The 18,658-nt window shown below is 35.0% G+C and overlaps 1 protein-coding gene across 2 annotated transcripts; it reads left to right on the top strand.

The window, feature by feature from the left end:
- The first annotated feature begins 1,441 nt into the window (after positions 1-1,441).
- Positions 1,442-17,911, top strand: LOC147507121 (nuclear pore complex protein). Of its 2 annotated transcripts, none has more exons than XM_086599845.1 (25): positions 1,442-1,867; positions 1,947-2,016; positions 2,100-2,215; positions 2,726-2,757; positions 2,838-2,963; positions 4,757-4,915; positions 5,537-5,629; positions 5,717-5,887; positions 6,170-6,268; positions 6,518-6,753; positions 6,828-6,885; positions 7,791-7,879; positions 8,152-8,283; positions 9,621-9,743; positions 10,161-10,259; positions 10,355-10,546; positions 12,130-12,304; positions 13,097-13,247; positions 13,743-13,945; positions 14,400-14,541; positions 14,605-14,765; positions 14,886-15,002; positions 16,754-16,871; positions 17,350-17,423; positions 17,628-17,911. In XM_086599845.1, exons 1-23 carry the CDS (start codon positions 1,504-1,506, stop codon positions 16,847-16,849), a joined length of 3,204 nt encoding a protein of 1,067 aa, XP_086455971.1. In that variant the 5' UTR covers positions 1,442-1,503; the 3' UTR covers positions 16,850-16,871; positions 17,350-17,423; positions 17,628-17,911. The 2 variants fall into 2 exon arrangements, with proteins under 2 accessions (XP_086455971.1, XP_086455972.1); XM_086599846.1 differs by having other exon boundaries at positions 17,208-17,423.
- The last annotated feature ends 747 nt before the right edge of the window (positions 17,912-18,658 follow it).

Below are 18,658 nucleotides of genomic sequence, written 5' to 3'. Positions count from 1 at the left end.
ATTTTTTCATTGTATATTAGATAAACATAATGAAATGAGAATAATTAATGTTTAATTTTTTTTTAAGTTACTTTTTGTTGTGATGAAGTTAATATAAAATAAAATGTGTGGAGATTTATGAGTTTTTTACATACAAAAAAAACAATGTCGATCACTGAAAACAATAAGTGAGAGTGAGAGAGAGAGAGAGACCATTCGATTATTTTAACAAAAGTCTCAAATCAAGTTTCACATCATGCATCGAATTAATAAAATATATTTTTATTGTATATTATATAAACATAATGAAATGAGAATAATTAATGTTTTTTTTTTTTAAGTTACTTTTTGTTGCGATGAAGTTAATATAAAATAAAATGTGTGGAGATTTACGAGTGTTTTACATACAGAAAAAACAATGTCGATTAATGAAAACAATAAGTGAGAGTGAGAGAGAGAGAGACCATTCGATTATTTTAACAAAAGTCTCAAATCAAGTTTCACATCATGCATCGAATTAATAAAATATGTTTTTTCATTGTATATTAGATAAACATAATGAAATGAGAATAATTAACGTTTTATTTTTTTTCAAGTTACTTTTTGTTGCGATGAAGTTAATATAAAATAAAATGTGTAGAGATTTACGAGTTTTTTACATACAGAAAAAATAATGTCGATTACTGAAAACAATAAGTGAGAGTGAGAGAGAGAGACCATTCGATTAATTTAACAAAAGTCACAAATCAAGTTTCAGATCATGCATTGAATTAATAAAATATGTTTTTTCATTGTATATTATATAAACATAATGAAATGAGAATAATTAACGTTTTATTTTTTTTAAGTTACTTTTTGTTGCGATGAAGTTAATATAAAATAAAATATGTGGAGATTTACGAGTTTTTTACATCCATACAGAAAAACAATGTCAATCACTGAAAACAATAAATGATAGTGAGAGAGAGATGAAAAATGAGGCTTATTATGAAAAATGAAAGTGGGAGTGACAATTAAATCTACAAGTTCTGAGTTGAAAATGGAAGTTTGTGGGAACTGCATGAAAGTGTTGTTTTTCGTACTATTTGACATTATTAATGTAAGAAAAAAACAATAGCTATAACTAACAATCTAATATATTTAGAAAACTTTAACCATTATTAAAATGTCTTTAGAAATATACAACCCTCTCCTAGATGATAGTACTATTGAAATAACAAAATTTGTCTTTTACTGAAAATAAGATTTTTGACATATCATAAACAATATAAGTATTTTCAACATAACTTTTCATAAATGTAAGATGCTCAAGAGCACTAATTCACATAGAAAAAAACTAAACTACAGTCTACACTATAGTCAAGTCTAAGCTACTCTTTATTTATTTTATAAATTTCTCCAACAACCAAAATAAAATGTTTTTCTAAGTCAGTATATTACTAAAACACCCCTAACAGCCACTATAAGAGAAATCAAGGGTTTTAACTTCCCGCCCTAGAAAAATAATCAAGGGTTTTTCAGGACATGGAAATCGAAATGGAAGAAGAAGAAGCATTTTCTTCCCAAACAACATTCGATCCACAAGACTTAACAACCCGAGAACAGTTCCGTCGTTACGGCAAACGACATTCCCCATTACCCCCCAATTCACCACCTTTATCCTCGTCTTCGAAAATACTGTTCGATGGTAATAATAATATTGAGATTCGACCTAATGCTGCTCTTTTTCTTGAAGATATTAAATTAGAAGTTGAAGATGATTCATCATTAGATATTAAACCCCAGAGTAGTAGTAGTAGTAGTCGTAGAGCCACTAAGGTGGATTATGATGATGGGGTTGACTCAACTTTCGGTTTGTTCGCCTCGTTACTTGATTCTGCTATCCAAGGTATATTCTTTTTGAATTATTCACTTTAACAAATAAATGTTTATGTAGTAAAAACTAACCCTTGATTTGCATATTGCAGGATTGATGTCTATTCCTGAACTGATATTACAATTTGAGACAGCGTGTCGAAATGTTTCTGAGTCAATTAAGTAGGCTTTTTTGACAAACCCCAGCTGCATGTTTTAGATTGTTTCATTTATTTGTCGTTTTCGTTATAATTGGTTTTTTGCAGGTATGGTTCTAATGGAAGGCATCGAGTTGTAGAGGATAAATTGATGAGGCAAAAGGCTCGACTGTTGCTCGATGAGGCAGCGTCTTGGTCACTTCTGTGGTACATATATGGGAAAGGTAATTTATGTATAACCATTCATATTTTAGTTAGATATTTTAAATATTTAGATGGGTAGGATAACAAAGTTTCTTCCAACACAAGGGGCTTCATATAGGTAATAAAAAAGAGGCTTCGACTCTTGACCCTCAATGTAAGAGAGTGTTTTAGCATTGTATCCCCTTCCATGTAGCCAATGTGGCCTAAATGGGTATTTTCATGTGGTAGTTCGTGGTTAGACAGCATGTATAGGTTTTCTTGTTCTCTTGGTATGGAGTTTGAAAATCTAGTCTGGTAACGTTGCCGGTGGGGTTTTAAGCCAGGTCTGTGGTAAAATCATAATAACTCCTCAGACTTGACCCCAGTACGATATCTGCCAGCTACTTCCATGTCCATTCTTCTTTTGTATGCCATTCTTCTTTTGTATGCGTTACATCATCAAAAATATTATTCTTTTCGTGGTCTCACAGCTCAAACTCCCAGCCTTTTATTAAATCGGTAGCATTGACGCGGTTTTGGTAATCTTGCAGAAAATGAAGATATTCCACAAGACCATCTTCTGGTACATACCTAAACTTTGATGTCTCATTTCAAGAAATCAGAAAAGTATCCCTTGTGACATTTTGTGGTTTCTTTCGTCAGTCCCCTACAATTTCTCATCTGGAGGCATGTCATTTTGTTATAAGTGACCACACAGCACAGTTATGTCTTCGTATTGTTCAATGGCTTGAGGGGCTAGCCTCAAAAGCTCTTGATTTGGAGAACAAGGTGATCTTTCTTGTTTTTGTTTTAGCAAAAATCACGAGCATTTATATTTGGTGATGGTTAGCCTACCTTTCTTGAGAAGAATTGGCAAACTTCCACTGACTGTTTTGTACTTGATTCCATGAAAATGCTTTAAAATCATGTACAATTAAAAAGAAATTTATGATAATCCTGTTGTTGTTACTTTCCTGTAATGAATGGCCTGATTGTGTCTGCTATCAAAACCTTAATCTAAATTATTCAAGCCTTGGTAATCATTGAGGATGTATCCAATTAGCAATCTGGTGGATTATATAGGCTTGGGTATCTGCGTAATTAATTGACTTGGATTGATATATTAGGACAGACTAGTGTGGTAATGTTCACAACAGAAAGAATTTAATTAGTTTCTCTAGCAACAATTACAAGAATATTAAAGAACAATTGAACCCTTTAGCAAAAGTACAATTGGGTTCAGATTTTACGTCAGGCTATTACCGATGAAAAAAAGGTATGTGGGGCTATTGTCGACAGTCGGCACCTATTTCAAAGTGAAACTGTTTAGGTATCAATATCCTGAAGCTTTTAATCCAAAAGTAGTCTTTTGATAGAATGTGATAATGATTGTGGAAAAAAGACTTCTTGACATGTTAACGAGAAGTGATTCTTCAATGTAAAGTCATGTTCAGCGTGTAACACACTATAAGTATATACATGCAAGGGCCAAGTTGGAGGCATGGGGTATGCGTGTTTCTGAAGTTTGTTTGAATGCTCGGAGACGTGGCGAACATTTCGCATTATTCGAAAGAGCACTATGACACCTATATTTTTTATGGTTAACTTATAATGACTTGGAAAAACTTGAAGTGGATGAGAATAGTTTGCTGGGCAACATCCTCAACCTACTTTTTGTATGAATGAGAATCTTCAATTTACTGATAAAAAGAACGAAAAAGAAAAGAAAATAATAGAAAGGTGAAACAAACATCAAGCAGCGTTGATCGGAATTATTGGAAATCCGGATCTTCTTGGGGAAATGAGTTTCTGAAGTGACTCTTTATAGTAGTTTGCAAGAAGTGTCATATGACAATCATTTGATTAGGAGAGTCGGGTTGAGCACATCTGGCGAAGTTACAAACTGACTCTTAGTCATCACTCCAGGTAGCAGCTCTTCATGGGGCCTCTATCCTGGCACGACATTCCTTGATGACAAGGCATATGGCTCTGGCTGACATGGCTGCCTGGAGCATGATTTGACCGACCTTGGCCCTCCAAACCACTAGATTCCTGTTCAACCCCTGATTTTGTCCAGTTATGATCCACCTCTGTTACAAGTAATGTTACTGCATCTGAGCTCCACAGTGGGTGATTAAAGTGAATGTTGTAACTATCACAAAAAGAAAAGAAATGATGTCAGCTAGTGCAACTGGGTGCCACATCAGGTGTCACATTTGTAGGTATCTACACTTGTACTGTGGAGCAATATAGTTTTCTCTATTTATTAGTCAAACTGGATGTTATGAATAGCAAGATCAAGAGAAAAAGCTTTCACAGTGTTGGTGTTTCAATTACAACATTAGTTTTCCTTGATTCACGTAGAGGCGTTTATGTCTGTGTATAAGTTCTGTTCGTAATTTTAAGTTGATTTCTAATCTTATTTTGTGCTGTTTAATCTTTTTATCTTTCATCCTCATGGTTTTTATGCTGTACCATAAAATTTGTTTAGCAATTGAAGTTATCTCAAAATATTCCAGTGCATATCTGATGCTCTTTAATGAGCTTCTCTAAACTTGATTTATAAACATCTGTTTTTGCAGGTTAGAGGTTGTCATGTTGGTTCCTATCTTCCCAGCTCAGGAGTTTGGCATCATAGCCAAAGATTATTAAAGAAGGGACGCCATGCTCCGGCCACTGTTCAGCACTTGGACTTTGATGCTCCAACACGTGAAATAGCTCAACTACACCCTGACGATAAGGTATCTAACTTACAAGTTTCATAGTTCTGTCTTTTTTTATTTTTATTTTTTATATGTATTAAAAAATGTGTAAATGTAAAACAAAGTATTTTATTAAAATAAAATTCTTCTGTCAATGGCTGTATTATGTAAGCACATCCTTCTTATTCTTCTTCTTTTTGAATATGTCATTGTGTAATCATCAGTGTAAGATGAACTCCTTTTATATTTCAAGTTGGGGCAAAAATTGTTGATGCAACTTTTTCAAATTTAGAACTCACCAGTAAAGAATTAAGGTTAAGGATGAATAAGGTTCTATTTGCAAGTTTGTTCAGCTCAGTCTCTCTCTTGTTTGTGTTTGTGTTTGTGTTTGTGTTTGTGTTTGTGTTTGTGTTTGTGTTTGTGTTTGTGTTTGTGTTTGTGTTTGTGTTTGTGTTTGTGTTTGAGCACACCCTTCTACTTATACTTGTTTTTCGGTATTCGATCAAATTATAGTTGAAATACGGCCTTGTTCTTCTGTTTATCTGTTATCTCTTTGCGGTGGATCTATTTGTTGGTTTTCTTGTCTTACTGCATGCACTGATAAAAAAAGATCTTAGTTTGAGTTGATCTGAAGCCACTGTTATGTACTTTTGTTAACAGAAGCAAGATGATTCTCTTCTAGAAGATGTTTGGACTCTCTTAAGAGCTGGAAGATTGGACGAGGCATGTGAGCTTTGTCGAACTGCTGGGCAGGTATGTTAAATTTTCTTCCTAGTCTCAGTTTGAGAAGAGTACATCATCTTTCTTCCTTCTCTCAGAGTTTTCAATTTTGTGTGGCAGCCATGGAGGGCTGCAACTCTATGCCCATTTGGAGGTTTGGATCTATTCCCTTCTGTTGAAGCTCTGTTGAAGAATGGAAATAAGAGTAGATTTTTGCAAGCCATTGAACTGGAAAGTGGCATTGGACGCCAGTGGTGCCTTTGGAAATGGGCGTCTTATTGTGCCTCAGAGGTAAGGACTCTTATGGAATGATCTATAGATGTTGTTATGAGTCATATTTTGCATTACTATTTGAGGATTTATGCCATTTTCATGTGTGCAACAGATTTAAATTGATTTCTTTAAGTTCATATATACACATACTTCACTCTATACGAACACCTGAGCATTTGACATTATTATTATTTTTTAGTTTAGTTCAGTTTAGTTTTTTGTTTGTTTATTTTATATTTCACAGACTTCACTTTAGAGATGGTTAATAAAGTCTAATCATTTCTCTCTCCTTTTGTGAAGAAAATTGCTGATCAAGACGGTGGGAAATATGAGGCAGCTATATATGCAGCTCATTGCAGTAACTTGAAGCGGTTGCTTCCTGTTTGTACAGACTGGGAGGTAATCTTAAACAAAGGATTTGATGAAGTCCTTTTTAGTTGCATACATTATGTCGCCCATATATGGACATCTTGACTCCTCTGGTTGCTTGTTTCTGTACTGCTTTTTATAATCTATAGTCTGTATAAGCAAGAATCGTGACTGTAGCAGTCTCTGTCATCTAAGGAGTGCATATAAACTTGGTTCCACTAATGAAAGAGACTTGAAAAATAAGCTTTTGAGATCACCTGGCTTTGACATTCATTGTAGTCGGCATGCTGGGCAATAGCGAAATCTTGGCTCAATTTCCAGATAGATTTGGAGTTATCCGGCTATCAGCCAGGTAGACTGGAAAATTTGAAAAACAACGATGGTGAAATAGACCAAAGTCCTGGACAAGGAGACGAGGATTTGCAGCAATCAGTCGGTACGGATAGTTGGCCACACCATGTTCTCAGACAGCAACCCCGGGATTTATCTGCTCTTTTCCAGAAACTTCACTCAAGGTATTAGTTAGATGCAGTATTATTCTCAGCAGGGCATTGCAGCATGCCATTCTAAGCGTGTTCTCTTGGTGCAGTGATACTGTGCATGAAGCTGTTGCCCGAGGATGTAAGGAGCAGCAACGGCAAATTGAGGCAAGAAGCTTTGTTCAGATTTTATTAAGCATTTTAATTTAAATTTCCATGACAATATTTTTGCATACACCTAAGGCCTTGGTTTGTTTGTTAGTTGCAAGAACATGTGTTGGTGATAGATATATTACACATTTAATGTGTGCTTGTTTTCCTCTTAACTAAAATTTGATTAGTTTCTGCGTGATATAGCATTTACATATATATTGCATTGGCCATGCATACGAGGCATCTGTGTGGTTGTCACAGGTATGTTTTTTTGGGTTTGTATAGGTAACATAAGTAAGTTATGGGTGACAATGTATGGAGAGGCACATGCTGAAGTCAGAATATCACATATGCAAAAATGACACTTTGCCCGAAGTTGAGGTTTCATAACTATGTGGTTGCATGAACCCTATGACTACAACAGTGACATGGAATATGTACGGACACCATGTACAATCCCCGACATAGGTACATGCTTTCATATTTGTTACTATGGAGGTTTCGGTGTGATTCAGATTTACTATGAAAGGATTCCTTAAAATATGGGGTGAAAGACACAGAGGTTCAGTAGAAGTAGTTTACTATCAATCTTTCTTTATCCTGTCTATCGTTGCATCGTTTGGAAAAATGTTGTTATTTAAAGGCAAGTCTATGGAGTATGGATATGTTGCGACATTAGGTTTTTTGGAGTCTTGTATAACAAACGATAGTATAACAACATATTCTAATAGGGAAATCAACCACATATGTCTCTCGTTGTTCCACAGTAAATAGATTTACCAAATTGTTGTCTACTATGCAACTGTAGGCACTATTTTATGAAATTTTTCCTGTTACATTGTCTTGCAATTTCTCGTAACCATTCCTCATTTTCAATGAGTATTTTTCACTGGTCCATTCTGACCTGGTACTTATAACAGATGAATCTTATGGTGGGAGATATACCACATCTGTTGGACCTTCTATGGTCATGGATATCGCCTGCAGAAGATGATTATAATGTCACGAGGTAACGTGGTTTGTATTGTCTGATCAAATGACTCATGCTCTATAATAAACATGGAGTTGCTTGATGCCGTCTTAGCACTTGTGTAAATATTAAACCCCTACCACAGAACATAAGACCAATTGTGTTTGACAACACACCTAAAATTCCTCTCTTTTCTTTTTGGTTTTGGTTGGGGGAAATGGAGTTGTGCTAAAGATGCAAAACTACTTTATTTCTAGCAAAATTTATTTATTTGAGTATATTTTTCTCTCATGAGAAGTTCTTTTTTGCAGAGACCATGGGGACCCTCAAATGATACGTTTTGGTGCTCATCTAGTACTTGTTCTTAGATACCTACTTGCTGACCAAATCAAAGATGCATTTAAAGAGAAGCTTATGACTGTTGGCGATCGTATTCTCCACATGTAAGTGTTTCACCATATGCTTAATTACGCTATTAGCCAGTCGCATCGTACCTATAATATGAATACTTAAGGGAATGCATACTTACTTGGTGGAGTACATTAACATTGACTAGTCACTGTACAGTTTTTCCAATGGACTAGAGTCTAGAGTGCCCTTCATTCAATTGATCTTGCAATGACTGATCAATTAGTTAATCAAATGACGAAGAGGAAGCACACAAAACCAATAAAAGAACTAAAACGTAAAGCAAATAGTTCTTTGGTGGTTGTGTACATTTTTTTTTTTTTTTTTTTTGGTTCTGTCTTCATACAATATAGGCCAAACTAAATTGAATGACAGTAGCTTCTTTCAAATGTTGCTGGAGGCCGAAGTTTGTTTGGTTACCAACAAGGCCTATTATCAGCATGCGTTGACAATTAAGGCTCTCTAAACGTTATTTCTTTCTACTTAGCTATAAAAAGATCAAAATGAATTTTGTTACTATATATATCCACATCATTAATTGAGTCCTATATTGGTTTATATGTCATTAAGGACTATAAGAATTAGGATTAATTGCTATTTTGAGATTATTTGGTATGGTGTTATAGCTAAATGCGATTTTGGTGAGTTGTAATGGAATTAGGAGTTATGTTTAGTTTAGAAGTTGTTTTATTATATAAGGAGTTGTAGGCCTTTGGCCAAGTTAGATTTTTGGATTGAACTGATTTGAGTTTTAGTAGAAGATTTGTTGAATTTTCGCTAGTGCATTTGCGATTTCATCAACTTTGTTCCTATAAAAAGATCCTTTATGCTTAGGAAGACGACTTGGGAAATCTGCTGCTCTACCCTCAAAATGGCATCTGTTGCGTTCCAACCATATATATCCATGGAGACAAATTGCCTTGTATGCAAATAATTCAGCACCTGACCAGGACTAACCAGTTGCAACCCAGATTTATTTATTTACAATAAGCAGCCTTAGATTTGTTTAGTTAGCTCATTGACTGCGGTCTCTGATTGTCTGCACTGAGTATATCATAATATCACTATGATTTTTTTTTAATAGTAAAAGATAGGATCAATACTTAAATACCCATTTCAGGGGGTTAAACCCCCATATTCAACCCTGGTTAGTCAAACTTAAAATACATATCTGGTTACAAGGCCTCTATAAGCCTTACACTTAATGAGTTATAAATTATAACTTCCTTTTATGGCCATGTTCTCCAATTACGTGGTATTTTCTTCTTAACTTTTTATTCTCAAGGAGCACTAGTATTCCTTTAGTTATTGCAGCTGACTGTATGTTCAGGGGATGCTTAACCTGCTTGTTTCCTGTTATTTACAATGTCAGGTATGCAATCTTTCTATTCTCAAAGCATCATGAGGAGTTGGTTGGGATTTATGCTTCGCAGCTTTCTCGGCACCTCTGCATCGATCTCTTTGTGAATTTGATGGAATCACGGCTTGATTGGAGGTGACCTTTTAACCAATTTCTTGCTGTATCTTCTCTTTTATCTGTGCCACCCACAGTGGTTTACAAACCACCTCACTGTATATTATAGGTACGTTTGAAATAGGTTTTATATGATCAGCCGTTATAAGTAAATGCAATTACAGTGGCCTTTTAACCAGTTTACCTTGCTATGAAACCTTTGGAAAGTTAAATGACGAAAATTTATGACAGTTGATGTTAATTGACAAAGCAGATGAATGCTGTCTTGAATATGGTTAGGTTTTTTTGGATTATTTTGAAGATGATAATAAAGAATCATGTTGATTAAAATTAGATAGAGATATCTCACCTTAATGTCTTTCCAAGCAGATGCGTATTTATTTAAAATTCATGCTTTTGGTTTATAGTTGTAGTAATTGTTTGTTTTTGCTGGCGCAGTGTACATGTCAAATATAAGATCTTTCACTCTGCTATGGAATACTTGCCGTTTTCTCCTGAGGATGATATGAAAGGCAGTTTTGAAGAAATTCTTGACGGGTACATTTGTTTTCCCTTATGAGCTTTAGACACAGCAGATATAGTGATCTGAAATGCTATTGGTGAACCGACATTCTGCTCTATTACTTGAACAGTGTACTATCAAGATCTAGAGAAATTAAGCCTGGTAAATACGACGAGAAATCATCTGATGTTGCAGAGCAGCACAGATTGCAGAGTCTTCAAAAAGCTATGGTTGTTCAGTGGCTCTGTTTCACTCCTCCATCTACCATAAAAAATGCTGAGGTTATTAAGGCAAAACTTCTTTCGAAGGCTTTGGTACATAGGTAGTTCACTCAGATCCTATCTATTTATTTATTTTCTTTGTAGGCCCAACTATCATATGGGGGCATGGGGAAACTACCAAAAGTAATGCTATATATTGTTGGCATCTGTCTTGTCTTGGGGTAGGAGTAAATAATTCTTTACTTACTACAGTTTTGTATGTTATAAATAGCAACCTCTATATTAATGATGAAGTAACGAATGGTTCAGAATCCTTATGTGTGTCGAAGCATGTTGGACACTTCTAGACTAATAAAAGTTATTTGTTACAATTGATTTATCTAAAAACCACTAGAACTAGTGGAGTTCTGATGCAGATGGTTTCCTAATAAAAAATTACTTGATCTTTTAAGTATTAATTTAACAGGTTTCTCACTTTTTCTAATATGGGTATTTTTTAAAAATAAGATAAGGAGTGGGCTTGAGTTATTTCATACTTTTGATCTTTTAAGTAGATTAGGACTAGTATCATCTACTTCCTATTTAAAGGCCTTAGCAAACAAACAAGTAAGCCAATTGGGACCGGAAATATTTGTTGAAGAGAATCACTTTCTTCTAGTTTGAAATTGAAAACAGATTTGGGTGCTGTTCCCAATTAATAATTTGTGTTCATCATTCGTGTGCTTCCGCATACATTATTATGTCACTTTCTTGTTATAAATTCATAATAGAAAACATTTTGAAAATCAAAACAGCCAAACCTTTCAAGACATCATCTATTTGTTATAACTGATTTAAAAGGGAACTTTCTGTTGCAGTTTTGAATATCTTGTGTATTGATTGAAATCATTTTTTATTTTGGATAAGAGATAACAAAGAAATAAAAGATTTTAGTCAATGCACAAAAAAGCAGTCATACAATTTCGGCGTTGAATAGAAACTCAAAACATATGATAGAACTCTCATCATTGAATAACTGAAGAAGATGAGTTGGAATAGCCAAATAGGGATAGTGGGAGAGGGAGGGGAATCTTACTCTCCTGTGGAGATTCATTCAGCCCATTCATACCATTAGCATCATATTTTGATGGTTAAGATCGCCCAAGTGCTTAACTATAAAATTCTTGGTGACCAAAATTAGTGATAGCGGATCTTTGCTTTTCTTTTCTTCTTCATGTAATAGAAAGTCAGTTTTAAAGTCGGTCGCACTTAAATTTATGTGACCATGTAATAAAATGCGGGAGTATATCAATTTGGCCAATACACTAAAGTGTGATACTGTGTATGACTATTTTATTTATTTATTTATTGGATAATTTATGTGCCAACATGGCCTTGTTTTGGTTTACCTTGTGGCTTATGACCTTGTCGAAAGCCTGCCCTTGGTACACCGTAATTATGTGGTAAGAGAGATCAAGAATTTGTTGAGCAACAAATAAAGCCACTCCCCAGGGAATTATGAGAACTTCCTTGAAGTGGCTGTGATTTTACCTCTGATCTGCTCACTTTAGTTTAACTGATTTGAAATCATGATTTCCTCCTTTTGGAATTATTCTTATATTCTTGTCCAACCCCTTACTTTTCTTGACTGATATTGCTTTTGGTAGTTGGACTTTTACATTAGTGACCCTTTGGTATTTTGCAGTAACATACTGTTTAGGGAGTTTGCACTGATTTCCATGTGGAGATCTCCTAAAATGCCCATTGGAGCGCACATGCTACTAAGTTTCCTGGCGGAGCCTTTGAAGCAGCCTACTGGCAGTCTATTTTCTCCTGATGACCATGATTCTTCTGAGAGCTTGGACGAGTTTCAAGATTGGGTATGATATTACTATCTTCTCATGGTTCTATTTGTCCAATAATGTCTAGTTTCCAGATTCATCTCTTTTGGGTGATTTTAAATTAGATTTGGTCTTGATGTCTAAATTGAGTCCACCCATGTTGATACCAGCATTCATCCCGAGCCGGGGGGGGGATCAAAATCTCCATGAGATTTGTAGTCAGAGGGGCGTTAACGGACACAGGCTTGGATGTTGTTAGATATGATACATCTGTCTTCTGTACAACGAATCCCTGTTTGTCAATGATTTAAATAAGGTTGTACTTGTTTTTTGTAAAATTTCCGACGTAAGTTTTATTTAGAACAGGGATTGTTTTGAAGTAAAATATAGGGATGTTTTATGATTTTGAGAGGTGGTTCATACTGGTAAAAACTAAAAACCTTTGCAGTTTTGAAATGGCTGCAAAATTTTCACTAAACAAGCATCATTTTTGTTAGTTTTTTAGTGGTGGAAAGCTGGAAATGCCTACCGAGTGCTTCAAACATCTCTGGTTTAGTTCAAAACTTTCTAGAAATGTTTACTGGTAAACAAGCACAACCAGAAATTATAAAAGATTCATGAATCACTTGAGCTGGGTTGGTCCTATGCAAAATAAAATGGGAACAAAATACCATGTGGATTGCTTTAGATTTATGAGCGTCAAAGACTCAATGAACTATCGTAACATCTAAATCCAAGTATCTGAGCCAATTGTCTGAATTATCGAAATATTCATTTAAACTTTATACCTGTTCTATGTGACCAATTGACCATTGTATTGTTATTTGACAGAATGAATATTATTCTTGTGATGCAACTTATCGGAATTGGCTTAAAATAGAGTTGGAGAATGCAGAAGCTCCTCTTCTTTCCTTGGAAGAAAGGCAGAGAGCTATTGGAGCAGCAAAAGAAACATTAGAGTCCATAATGTTGATGTTACAACGTAAGTGCTTAAAAAGACACCTCGGTGAAATAATAATTACTGTGTTTGGCTTTCCTCATTTTGCATGTCCAGCCAAAGGGAGATGCATAAGTCTGTAGGGGAAATCAATGAACTCCTATTTGATTGGGGACATGCTACTCCATTGTTTACGGGTGTAAAATTTGTTGATTTCATGTGTAATTGGGATGGGCTAGTGAGATGAACGAGCTTTTGTAATTGCCTAATTGAGGTTTTGGGGGAGGTTGAGTGTGGTCCAGTAGCTCCTTGCTACTTAGACCCTTGAACATTGTAACACTATTATCTTTCAATGAATACAAGCCGAAGTGTGTAAACTGAAAGTTGATCTATTGGTGTTATTTTTGTTGGGGTTAGTGTTCATCGAGGGTAGAGAGTTTCCTCATTGAACTCGTAGGATTCAGATATCATGTTTTAATATTTTAAATTCATTTGTCCGATATAAAACACATCTTAAACATATTTCTAATTGTTATGTAGGGAAAGAATGCCCTTGGCTGGTTTCTGTTGAAGAGCCTTTTTATGACTTAGAGGTTCCTACATACCTAGAGTTGCATGCCACTGCAACTCTCTGTCTACCTTCTGGTGAGTGCATGTGCCCCGATTACACTTCATGCACTGCATTGACAAGTGCCCTCTATTCTGCAGTCTGTGAAGAAGTTGTGTTAAGCCGCGAATTAATGGTACGTTATATTTACAATTTTGTGAAATTATTTATATATCGTTGCGCAAGAAGACCATTAGGTATTCATAATGTTACTGCAAGAAGTTTACATGTTTGCTAAACTGCCGACATCTCTATTTTACTAAGGAAGTACTACATGTATATAGATGTATGCATTTTAATGCCAAAACAAACTCCTATATGGATCAATCCCTCCATATATCTTCTATAATTGCTCTTAAGTGAATGGAATATAGTGATAGGTCAGATATTATTATTTACTTCTGGAAAGCTTTCAAAAAAATTCAGTTTGTATTTGAACTATGGCACTTGTATGTTGTTAAGCTATTGGCACTTGTATGTCGTTAACTACTGCTTACATCTTCAAAAGGATGACACAACCTTGTGTGACTGCATTAACGGCTTGAATTATTTCTATTATAGTAATTCTTGTTTGGGTTGTAAATGGTCAGGTTAACGTCAGTATTTCTGCAACTGACAACTACTGCATTGAGGTAGTTCTTCGTTGCCTGGCAGTGGAAGGTGATGGACTTGGACAGGATGAACTCAATGATGGTGGTGTTCTTGCCGCACTAATGGCAACTGGCTTCAAAGGTAAGTAAGTTTATTAAAATCTTAAACCTTGCATATATTTTGGTTACTAAGTTCTCTATGCAGGTGAACTCCCACAATTTCGGGATGGAGTTACAATGGAGATATCCCGACTTGATGCTTGGTATTCAAATAAGGATGGCCGCCTTGAAAGACCAGCAGCATATGTTGTGCGTGGCCTATGCCGTAGATGCTGTATTCCTGAAATCATTCTCCGATGCATGCAGGTACAGTTTATCTGAGACAATGTCTCTTCTGAGTTGGTGCTCTGGAAAGTCAATATTTGGATTCTTCTGTCAAACAAGTCAAGTATTTGAACTTATACCATCTTTTCGTTTTGTTTAAAGGTTTCTGTTTCACTTGTGGAGTCTGGTAGTCCACCTGAAAGCCATGATGAGTTGGTTGAAATAGTTGCTTCCTCTGAGAATGAATTTCTTCATTTGTTTAGTCAGCATCAATTACAGGTAAACACAACTTTTGCTGTTTAGTAGACATGCAAATGCTGCGTAGTTGCTCTAATTTGTTGGTATCTTGAATACGAGGATTCACTTTCTCCTTGTTCTTATTTTTCTTCTTACTTTGTTACGTCTGCTTCCTGCTATATATATATATATATATATATATATATATATATATATATATATATATATATATATATATATATATATATATTATATATATATATATATATATATATATATTTGTGAGCATGTTCTCCATGGCGGGGAGATCGTGTCTACAAAAATTCAGCCTTTAATTCAACTTTTAAGTCCATGATTTTGCTTGGATTTGTTTAGGCTCTGTTTGGACGTAACTGAATTTGTATTACTTAAAGCAGTTTAGGTGATCCAATTCTGCATATGAATTACTTAAAGAAGATTCTGCATATCCAAAGCTGTTTTGTCACAAATTTGCTTGTCAAGTGTTTGGTTCACAAAAACAAAAAAAAAAGGCGGGGTGGGGGGGGGGGAACAAAATTAAAATTTTAAATATATTCGTGTGATTATTAGGGGGAAAAAAAACCCAAATCTAATATTCCATCCAGAGTTCCAATTGATTATCACAAGCATATGTTATTTTTCAAGATTATCGACTCTCTTTCATCCTTTCTTATTACTAACACAACTAATTCATGGAGCTTTTGAATGTTCTTAATGTGAGAATTCCAAATTCAATTGATAATAAACTAGACGTTTGTTATCCTCCATTGAGAGAGAAGATTTTTCCAGATTATTGACTCTCTTTGTTGAGAGATGAAATGTGGTGAAAGAGAATGGAGGTACCGTGGAGACTTTTGTTTTTTAAGGGTTTCACCAGAAAACCATATTTTCTCTTTCTCTCTCATAACTTAGAAACGTGTTTTACCGTATCTCTCATATCCAATTGGATTTCTATATCCTCACTTTTGTGTTATCCCAATTCAACGGGTCCCATACAGTATTTACTCTTTTTTCAGACCAAACACTTAGATTACTTAAACAGGGATGCCACGTCACCTATTCATGTATATAGTTTCCTAATCCAAGCTGCCAAACAGGGCCTTACAATGTGGCTACAGTGAATGTGGCTATATCCATATATATATATATATATATAAGGAAGCTTATATTACAGGTTTTTTGTTCCGAGCCACCAACTTAGTTAGAGGCAGTATGCAGTAGGTGGTCCATCTCTGTGATAGGCCAAGCTCAAATTGAACCAACTACGTCATGTATCAATTCTAATCATATTGCACTTTAACAGTTCAAATTTTAGGTTTATGTCAGGTGTTCAAGATTGAGAATGGTTTATTGCTGCAGTACTTGGTACTAGGCCAAGCTCAAATTGCACCAAGTCATGTATCAACTCTAATCGTATTGCGCTTTAACAGTTCAAATTTTAGGTTTATGTCAGGTGTTTAAGATTGAGAATGGTTTATTGCTGCAGTACTTTGTACTTTGGCAAAAGATAATGGGGGTAAAGTGGGAAAAATAGGGTTTCTTTTTAATGGATGGGAAATAATAGTTGTTCTAATTGCTACTGGCTATTTTTTTTCCCATTGTTCAAAGTAGTGACTAACTGAAAAACCGCAGCAGTTACAGAGTCATATTTGTTCAAAGTCATATTTGATGCATAACATGTGGATCTCTATGCTGTATCAGATTACATCAATCTACTGGTGAAAAGGGAAGAGCGTTTTAACATTTTGGAAACTGCCGCTTCTTTTTCTGTGCAGGAATTTCTATTATTTGAAAGGGAATATTCAATATTTAAGTTGGAGCTCGAGGAGGATATCCTAGTTGAGGAAGATATCCTAGTTGAAGATTCTTAAAATTCAGATTGGCATCATGCAGGTGCGGCCTTCAATGTTTTCTCCAGTTCTATCTTTTGTTCCATTCCTCATTATCTAGAAATAACTTCTAAGCATGGGTCAGAGATCAGCCATTAGATTGTGTCGTAAGTGGTTAATTTCAAACCCATTGAAATTAAATATAAGAAAATAACAAACTTTTCTGGACAAAGCTTTTAAAAAAACATGAAATGAACATATACTTAAGACCTAGTTTTCACCAGTTGTTTCACTTGTTTGTAAGCACTTTCCTAGCAAAAAGGCCAAAATACTTCAAACTTTTTAATTGGTCTACCTACCCACACCACACTACAATACTATCTCCTTGTGACATGGGCAGGAAGGGTACTGTCAAAGGATGCTGCCTGCCCTTCTTCAAATTATTGCTCACAGTAAAGGATGTTCAGGGATTTAAGGTTGGCCATGGATATTTTTTAAAACCTCGTGGCATTATGTTATTGAAGATGTTTCTTCCTTGGCAGTTATAATACATATTGTGTTGTCGAAGCTTCTGTTTCTCATTGTTCTTCAAGGAATCCTATGCACAACTTTCCAGGTATGATTCTTTTCAGCTTTAAAGTACTTTAATTTTGTTTCAGCAGTTCTGAATTGAAAACTTTTCTGTATTTCTTTTACTATGTGACACAGCATTGTGCTTATCGATTTAGCTTCAAAGCATCCACATATATCTGAGGACTGTTGAGTTGGCTCTGCTTTTGTATATTATGAAATTTCCAACATTCTTACTGTTTTGCCACAGATTTATATGCCAATCCAAGGTTGCAGCTGTGGTGATTCAAGAAAAAGTATTTGGGGATAGCTGGAAAGAAATTCGCTTCAAGAATGAATGAATGATGCGATATGTGCCTTGTATTTTTGGGGGACCGAGCATTGTAACATAAATTGTCTGTCAATTTTGGATGGTGGTGTCTGTCTGTAATATTTGCATTTGTGATGCTATTTACTACTTGTTACTATGTACAGCAACTACAACCCACATTATGTGATGTTAAACTATTACAGTCCAAGTTGTTTTGAAAACCATTTGAAGGGATAGTATCAATACTGTGAAACCTTGACATATTGGAGAGGTGTACTCGTTTTCAACCTCTCGGAAGCGGAGTTGGAGAAGGTGTACACACTTCCTTCATTTTAAAACATTAGATTCGGTACGTCTAGGCTCCAGCCCAGTCCATAACCTTAACTAGTATACTGCATTGCAGTGGGGCGTGAGCGTAGTATATTATTTATTTGACTCTATTTTTTTTTATATATAACAATAATTATATTTATTTATTTATTTATTTCTAAAATTTGTCCCTCGATTTCTATCTATCTCGCACTAATAAGATGAGTTGTATTCTTATATACATTCCACGTCAGCCTCACTAGCAATTTCTTGACATTTTAATCTCAAGATAAAAAAAATTGTTTATTTTCCAAACAAGTTAATATGTGAAACAACACTCTGGGTTGTGTGTGACTTCATTTTTACTTGTGCAAGATTAATATAGTTTCCTACAACTTCCAGGAAATGGTAATAAAATGTTACAACTGAAGATGCTGTTATGAAATAACAAGTTTTAAAACCATAGAATGACTAATGCACTATTCCAGCTAAGCAATAGGATCTGTAGTCTATGCCCACAAAGACATATCAAGCACCTTTAGCTAGTACATAGTTGCAAAGGGAAAAAAAACATGTTGCAAGTACAACCATTTCTACAAATTGAAGAAGAAAGTTCAATCAAAGGTTTCCTTCAGAGTGGACATACGCATGAAAGTTTATGG

The sequence above is a fragment of the Coptis chinensis genome, chromosome 3 (assembly GCF_015680905.1).
Source record: "Coptis chinensis isolate HL-2020 chromosome 3, ASM1568090v1, whole genome shotgun sequence".
In the NCBI taxonomy this organism is placed as follows: Eukaryota; Viridiplantae; Streptophyta; class Magnoliopsida; order Ranunculales; family Ranunculaceae; genus Coptis; species Coptis chinensis.
Note: the sequence above shows the minus strand (reverse complement) of the source record. Positions and strands in the feature narration are given on the sequence as shown.

Coding starts and splice junctions, on each gene's coding strand:
- LOC147507121 (XM_086599845.1), top strand. CDS start 1,504: ATGGAAATCGAAATGGAAGAAGAAGAAGCATTTTCTTCCCAAACAACA. Junction 10,260..10,354: donor TTTGAAGAAATTCTTGACGG/GTACATTTGTTT, acceptor TTACTTGAACAG/TGTACTATCAAGATCTAGAG. Junction 13,946..14,399: donor TGTTAAGCCGCGAATTAATG/GTACGTTATATT, acceptor GTAAATGGTCAG/GTTAACGTCAGTATTTCTGC.